The sequence below is a fragment of the Austrofundulus limnaeus genome, unplaced genomic scaffold (genome assembly GCF_001266775.1).
Source record: "Austrofundulus limnaeus strain Quisiro unplaced genomic scaffold, Austrofundulus_limnaeus-1.0 Scaffold1320, whole genome shotgun sequence".
Classification (NCBI taxonomy): Eukaryota; Metazoa; Chordata; class Actinopteri; order Cyprinodontiformes; family Rivulidae; genus Austrofundulus; species Austrofundulus limnaeus.
This window is the reverse complement of record NW_013953722.1, coordinates 25,534-33,202: the sequence shown is the minus strand read 5'-3', so window position 1 is coordinate 33,202 and position 7,669 is coordinate 25,534. Positions and strand designations below refer to the sequence as shown.

General features: G+C 44.4%; 1 protein-coding gene across 1 annotated transcript in view; it reads right to left on the bottom strand.

The window, feature by feature from the left end:
- LOC106534963 (E3 ubiquitin-protein ligase HECW2) overlaps positions 1 to 7,669 on the bottom strand; it is a gene marked incomplete at its 3' end in the record, with an annotated part of 37,795 nt that overhangs the window by 7,659 nt on the left and 22,467 nt on the right. The window contains 11 exon segments of the mRNA XM_014031790.1: positions 107 to 208; positions 276 to 413; positions 771 to 909; positions 976 to 1,766; positions 2,337 to 2,434; positions 2,574 to 2,716; positions 2,789 to 2,958; positions 3,027 to 3,102; positions 5,882 to 5,976; positions 6,104 to 6,211; positions 6,300 to 7,216. Of these exon segments, the coding sequence (XP_013887244.1) occupies positions 107 to 208; positions 276 to 413; positions 771 to 909; positions 976 to 1,766; positions 2,337 to 2,434; positions 2,574 to 2,716; positions 2,789 to 2,958; positions 3,027 to 3,102; positions 5,882 to 5,976; positions 6,104 to 6,211; positions 6,300 to 6,687 (2,248 nt within the window).

Below are 7,669 nucleotides of genomic sequence, written 5' to 3'. Positions count from 1 at the left end.
TGTGTCAGGTGGGCGGGGTCTGGACAGTGTCAGGTGGGCGGGGTCTGGCAGTGTCAGGTGAATGAAGCTCTGTTAGCAGGTATTAGTGATCCAGAAACAAACTCACTGGGAGGCAGCGGCTCGTCGACTCTCTGGTATCGGCTGATGTCATGGCGGATGGAGGGCAGGGACCGGACCACCTGATGACTGCTCACCTGAGCTGTGGCACCTGAACAAACATCAGACATCAACAAACACACGTCTCCTGTTTGGATCCACGGCTGGTTCTACCTCACCTGTCCTGCCCTCTGACCCACTGGTCCCAGACACGTCCTGGTTGTGGTCCAGACCCCCACGGGCCTGCATAGATTGTCTCCTCCACACCTCTGCTCCTTTCTCCTGCCCCCCCTCAGCGCCTCCTTCAGCTCCTGAGACTGTGAACAACAGAAACCTGAGTCTACTTCTCCTGCTGTGGAGAAATAACTGTTCCTGGATCCTCAGGTCCTGGTAGGTACTGGTCCTGCAGCTCCTCCCAGCAGTCAGTCTGGCTCATGTGAGGAAACTAAAACTGTTTAAATCTGTGGAGCTAAACTGGGGTCATACATTTTGTTCAAAATAAAAATATTTTGAAACTGAAAAAATAATTTTGAAACTCAAAAACAATATATTAGAATCTGGAAAAGTTTCAAACATCTTATCTTTTCAGTTTCATATAATTTTCTCAGTTTCAAACTTTTTATTTTCAGTTTCAAACTTATGACCCCAATTTAGCTCCGTATAAATGCACCTACCGGTCTTTGAGGGTCCTCCTGCGTGGGCGGTGCTGCTGGTGGGAGCGGACGCTGTGATTGGCCCGTTGGCCTCGCTGCTTGATGACTCCGCCCCCTCCTCCTCTGCCCTCGGGGCCAGCTCCCTCCCAGCCTCAGCCTCCTGTCAGAACAGGAACAGTTAATGGGGCAGCAGGTCTCAACCTGGACCTGAAGAACTCCTGCAGACCTGGATGGGTGACAGGGGACCGGCTGGGGGGTTGCAGGTTCGAGTCCTGCTGCTCTGCTCCTGACACTGTACACCTGGCTCCTCTGGAGCGGCCTGAGACCACCCAGACGTTGTGGGGTTTTCAGAGACCTGGACCGCCTCGGCTGATGGTTCTGCTTGTTCTGACCCGTGCTCCCCCTCCTGGGCTCCTCCTCTGGTTCCAGCTGGTTCTGGACCAGTTTGAGACTGGGAGGCTGCTGAAGAACCTGCCTCTGCTTCAGACTCCGGTCCAGGTCCAGACAGGGTTTTTGGCACCACCTGGTCCTGCAGTCCAGACCCGAGAGATGAGTCAGTGCCTTGTTGGGGCTGGTCCTGGTCCTGACCCACCGGGTCCTGACCCACCAGGTCCTCCTCCTCGTCCGAGTCTATGTGCAGCATGGCGTTGAGCCGCGTGTCGGTGGGAAAACTGGAGCGCAGGTTTGGGAGGGGGCCCASCGAAGGGCGGTCCCCGGGGCCAGGGGGGGCCTCCAGGCCGTCCAGGTAGTCATTGAGTGACACCTGACGGTGGGTGTGGCCCCTCAGGGCCGCAGGARCCAGGTCCTCCATCCGCAGACCTCCAGGCTCACGCCACGCGCTGTTGTCTCCATAGCAACAGACGCCATTCATCAGATAGGGTCCTTCATCAGAACCAGAGGGGGAGGGGCCACATGTGACCTGTGATGATGAGGAGGCACGAGGAAGGTCTTCATCATCAGAGGGACTGCCGGGATCACCGGGGCCGAGCAGGGACCCCCCAGGGTCAGGAGAGGCCTCTGAGAGGAGGATCAGTGTGAGTCCTTCACACACAACTCTGATTTATACACACAACTCTGATTTATACACACAACTCTGATTTATACACACAACTCTGATTTATACACACAACTCTGATTTATACACACAACTCTGCATTTATACACACAACTGAACAACTACAGTGAGTCTGTGCTGCTTTACTTTTCACTACTTTATTATTTTACCAGGTCTCCAGCTGCTTTCAGCTAGCATTTAGCATCCTACTAGCTTTAGCTTTAAGATAGCATTTTTCTATATAGACCCAAGCTACCATTTTACAATATTTAGCTTCAAGCTAGTATTTTAGTTCGTTTAACTTTAAGCTACCTTTTAACAATATTTAGCATATAAGTAGCATTTTATAATATTTAGCTTCAAGCTAGCCTTTTACTATAATTAGCCTCAAGCTAGCTTTTTACTACCTTTAGCATATAGGTAGCATTTTACAATCTTTAGCTTGAAGCTAGTGTTTTGCTGTCTTAAGGACTTGCCTGATAAAATAAATGTTTTCAAAGTTTTGTCTGACCTGACGGTGAACCCTGACCCACCTTCATGTCCGGTGGAGGTGATGTCCACTCTGAAGTGAAGCTGCCCGCTCACATTGTCTGTAGGGAGACGGCGACCGAGGAAGTTCACCGAGCGATGCCTGAACACACACACACACACACACACACACACACACACACACACACACACACACACACACACACACACACACACACACTGAATTATCTCATACCTGCACCAACCAACACTCAGGTGTGAGACTTAAAAAGTGAACTCACTCAACTGTGCACCCCTCCAGGAGTCTCTGCACGGGCAGGATCAGCTGACCCAGGAACCGCTTGATGATTGGACGACTTTTGGCGAACTTGTCCTTCACTTCGATCTCCAACACGTCCGTCATCAGAGCGACGAATGTGTATTTCTGCTCAGAGGTCAAACCATGGAGTCAACACTTTGAAAAATAAATAAATAAGTAAAGTTAGTGTGTGGTCACCTCGCCGTGCCACACAGGGTTGGTGGTGTTGGCGATGATGGAGGAGCGCCTCTCCTGGCCGTGGTGGGTGAACTTGGGGAGGCCGCTTCTCTTCCCAGGCTGGATGGACATCTTCAGGTAGGGGTCGGGGTTGAAGAACATGCCCTTCTTCAGGCCCACGGCCCGGAGGTCTGAGAGGAACCATTATTAGTGCTCATTGAGTTGTGTTTTTAACGTTCACACAGGTGGCTGAGCTCACCTGACAGAGTGAAGCTGACCAGTTTTCTACAGTGATCGCTCTCCGACTGCTCCTCCAGCTGACCTTCACTTCTCACCTTCAGGACAAAAACAGCCGAAGAGAAGCAGCAGACGTGTGTTCAGTGCAGCTTAGATCAAAGCCAAAGCAGAAAGGTAATAAAACATGCACTGAACATGTGGAGAGTAGCTAATATTCAGGAAAACCAGGAAACGCTGGATGTATCAAAAAGATCTAAAAGTAGCAAAAAACTAACAAATGGAGCAAAGTGTCTAAAAGCTAAAAGTCAAACAGTAGCTAACTGCTAAATGTAGCCATCGTGGAAAAAGACAAATGCTAGCAAGCTAAAGGCTTTTAGATAGTTTTTATTTTAAATACTTTTGGCTAGCATTTTGTTTTTTTAGCTATCACTTGACCATTGGCTAATATGAATTTTTGGCTGGCAATTTCCTGCAGTTAGCTAGCATTTCACTACATTTAGTTACTCAGTCTTTTGGTAATTTAGGGTTTTAATTACTGCTTTGCTCTTTTACAATAGTTTTTTTCTACTTTGTTTTAAATTAGCATTTGATACATTTAGTTATTAACTATCTTTTTTTGCCATTATTAGTTTCTAGTTAGCCTTTTGATACCTTTAGTTTTTAGTTAAAGGGAACCTGATCAGTTGTAACATTAGACTTTATTTAATAAACATATATTTTAACTGTAAAATAAAAACTGTAAAAATATTGTATGATCTTTAGTTTTTATAGTTTTTAAACTAAAAGTCTAAAAATATATTTTAACACAGACGGGGCCATTTTATTTAGATGCAAAGCATTCTGGGTAAATGATGATGTGGACAGGTCCTGGCAGAGCCCTATAGAGAGCTGTGACACTCTTTGAACCAGCCGACACGCAGTCACGTGGTTCATGGAGCTCCCAATAGTTCCAAACAGAACAGCACCGTCAGTCTGTCTGAGCGGACAGAACACTGAAAACTACTATTTTTTAACCTCAGTTTAGCTTGTTTGTCGCACAAGCACCGAGCTAATACATATAAGGCAGTATAGTGTTGGTGCTAACGCTAAAGCTAACAGGCTAAGCTGAGGTTGTTCTTCCATGAAGCAGCTCTGTTGTCCTCCATCCATATTTTCAGTTCCAGGCTGAGTCATTTCTACCTTCTCCTCTCTGTCAACGCTCTCTGGTTTCATTTAAAAGAGTCGATCATCAGATATTGTCCAAGATTAACCTTCAGGGTGGATATAGCTCGCTAGCAGCCTCGCACCGAGGACCTATCCACGTCATCATTTACCCAGAATGCTTTGTGTGCAAATAAAATGGCTCCGTCCGTGTTAAAATATATTTTTAAAAATTATAAAAACTAAACATCCTACAGTATTTTTACAGTCTTTATTTTACAGTTAAAATAAATGTTTATTAATTAAAGTCTAATGTTACAACTCATCGGGGATCCCTTTAAAAGTAGCAAAAAAACTGCCTAAAACTTAAAATAGCAAATGTCTAGCTAAGAGGTAGCAAACAGGCAGTTAGGAGGAAAACAGTAGCTAAAAGCTAATAGTTACAGAATACTAGTTATCTAAAAGTAGAAAAAGGATAGCTTAAAATAGCAAAAAACTAGCTAAATGCATCAAAATGGTAACTAAAAGCAACAAAAATGTAAACCAAAAACTACATTTTGCAAAAGGCAAAATAAAAACACAGAGTAGCAAAAGTTACCAAAAGAGAGTAAAAGAGTAGCTAAAAGCTCACGATCTGAAAAGAGAAGGAAACAAAATGCTAAAGTAGGATGAAGATAGCAACAGTTATCTAAATGCTAAAAGCAGTAAATTGCTTGCAAAAAACTACAGTCAGCAAAAGGCCAACTAAAAACTAAAAACAACTAACAGCTAGTTAAAAGTTGAACATATAAAACTCTATAATCTAACAGCAAAAAGCTGCTAAAACAGAGCAAAACAGTAGCTAAAAGTTAAAAGCTGCAAAAATACTAGCTATTTCAAAGTAGCAAAATGATAGCTAGCAGCTTAAAGTAGCAAAAACCTAACTAAAGCTAAATGTACAAAAAATCTAGCTACTATTAGCAAAACATTAGCAAAAATCTATAACAAGCTCAGGTAAAGCTGAAGAAGAAAGTGGGTCGAACCAAACACTGATTATTTAGTATCCAATTTTGTTCATAAATATGGGTTCTTACAGTTATACCTTGGTTTATACACCTGGTTCTTACAGTTATACCTTGGTTTATACACCCGGGTCCTTTCAGTTATACCTTGGTTTAAAGACCTGGGTCCTTAGAGATGTACCTTACTTTATACACCCGGGTTCTTACAGTTATACCTTGGTTTATACACCTGGTTCTTACAGTTATATTTTGGTTTATACACCTGGTTCTTACAGTTATACTTTGGTTTATACACCTGGGTTCTTACAGTTATACTTTGGTTTATACACCTGGTTCTTACAGTTATACTTTGGTTTATACACCTGGGTTCTTACAGTTATACCTTGGTTTATACACCTGGTTCTTACAGTTATACTTTGGTTTACAACAACTGGGTTCTTACAGTTATACTTTGGTTTATACACCTGGTTCTTACAGTTATACTTTGGTTTATACGTACACCTGGATTCTTACAGTTATACCTTGGTTTACAACAACTGGGTTCTTACAGTTATACTTTGGTTTATACACCTGGGTTCTTACAGTTATACCTTGGTTTATACAACTGGGTTCTTACAGTTATACCTTGGTTTTTACACCAGGGTTCTACAGTTATAGTATAACTGTAAGAACTCTGGTATATAAACCAAGTATAACTTATACCTTAGTTTATACACCTGGGTTTTTTTGTCCTTACCGGTATATGAGTGTTCTTGACAGTGATGCAGGGTGTCATAGCTCTTAAAGCTCCAGTAACGCCATGATAATATTTGAAACAGATCTTTGTCTCAGCTGTGAAGAGAGTATAAACATCAGTTTAAGCCCTTTATTAAAAAAGGATTTAATCAATGACTCAGGTCTGTTGGCTATTTGAACCTTTATCATGCGTAACACACGTGTATTTATTGGTAACACGTACGTTCCATGAAGTAGGGTTCGGGCTCCAGTCTCCACAGAATCTGTCCTCTCTGGGTGCCGTTGACCCCACGGTTTTTGGACTCCCAGACGTTGGCTACACACGTCTCATCTGCAGGAACAAACACTTTGACTCACAATAATGTTTGTACAGGTATTCAGTCCAGCTCAAGAAAGATGCAGGAGATTTGGTTTCTCACCGATGTGGTACAGGCCGATCCAGTCGGTGGCGTCCACTTCCTCCTTTATGTCCCACGAGATGATCAGGTGGCTGTGGCCGAGGGTCAGCTGGTATGTGGATGCTGTGAGAGACGAGCGACTTTCTGAGCTCACCAGGTCTGTGTCACTGTTGGCCCGCTGTAGCCCAACCCCCGGCGACTCCATCTGGGCTCCAGACAACTCAGAGGAGGCAGAGGCTCCTTCTGCACCGACGGACATCGACAGACCGCTGAGGCTGTCGGGTCCGACGGTGTAGGGTCGGGCTTGCGGGGTGCGCCTGCGCACCGCCAGCAGGTGGTCTCGGGCACTGCCATTGGGAGTAGAGGACAGCGGTGGAGACGAGGACGAGGCTGTGACGGCTGCCGCCATGGTTAAGGGCTGAGGGTGATGGTGGGAAGAGCTACACAAAAATTGGGGATGGGGACGAGGGGGGAGGACGGCGTAGGTGCTAGACGGTTGAACGTTGGAGGCTGGAAGTGTGGGTCAAAAAGAACAGATGAACGCAAGAAAAAACACTGATGGTAGAATGCCTGGACCTGGACACGCCCACTGCTGAACAAGGGCACACCCACTGCTGAACAAGGACACGCCCACGGTTGAACAAGGACACGCCCACTGCAGAGGTGCAGACTATGACCTCCTCAACAAGCAACTCTTGGAGCCTCGTTCATTCTGTCTGAACCATCGCTCGCCTTCCTGTCCGTCATATTAATCCTTCGTTGACCATGTCCATACTGGTCCAACCCTGAGGGACACTGGTCCAATGTCACCAGTATCTGGAGGTCAACATCAGAACCCTGGAGTCTTTAAGGCAGCAGGAGTTATAAATAATACACAGATCCATAACAAAGAAAGAATCCGGAATCGTCCAACTCATCGGTCCAGGAGAGACCAAGACCTGCAGGACAAGATCAGGAGGACAAGGATGGTATTAAATATTTAGTATAAATACTAAATAGTCTGACTTAAAAACTCATTAATAACAATACACAATTTTACATAATACTTGGTAATTACTTGGTATTACCTTGTATGCATACGTGGTACTTATCTGGTATGCACCATATGTACTTAGTACTTACATACAAGTCAAGTACCAATATACACTCACCGGCCACTTTATTCCCAGATAGCAAAATATGAGTGAATCAACGCTGAAATATGGTTAGGCAAAAATATTGAATCCATGCTGGAGCCTGACATTTAAACTATACAAAAAGTGGTCAGTGACTTGCATGTTAAATCAACGTTAGGTTTTCCATCATAACTGATACTATATCAATGTTGATTCAACCATCATCTAAATTTGGATCTACATGCACTTTTTTTTTATTTTTATATTGAATCAATG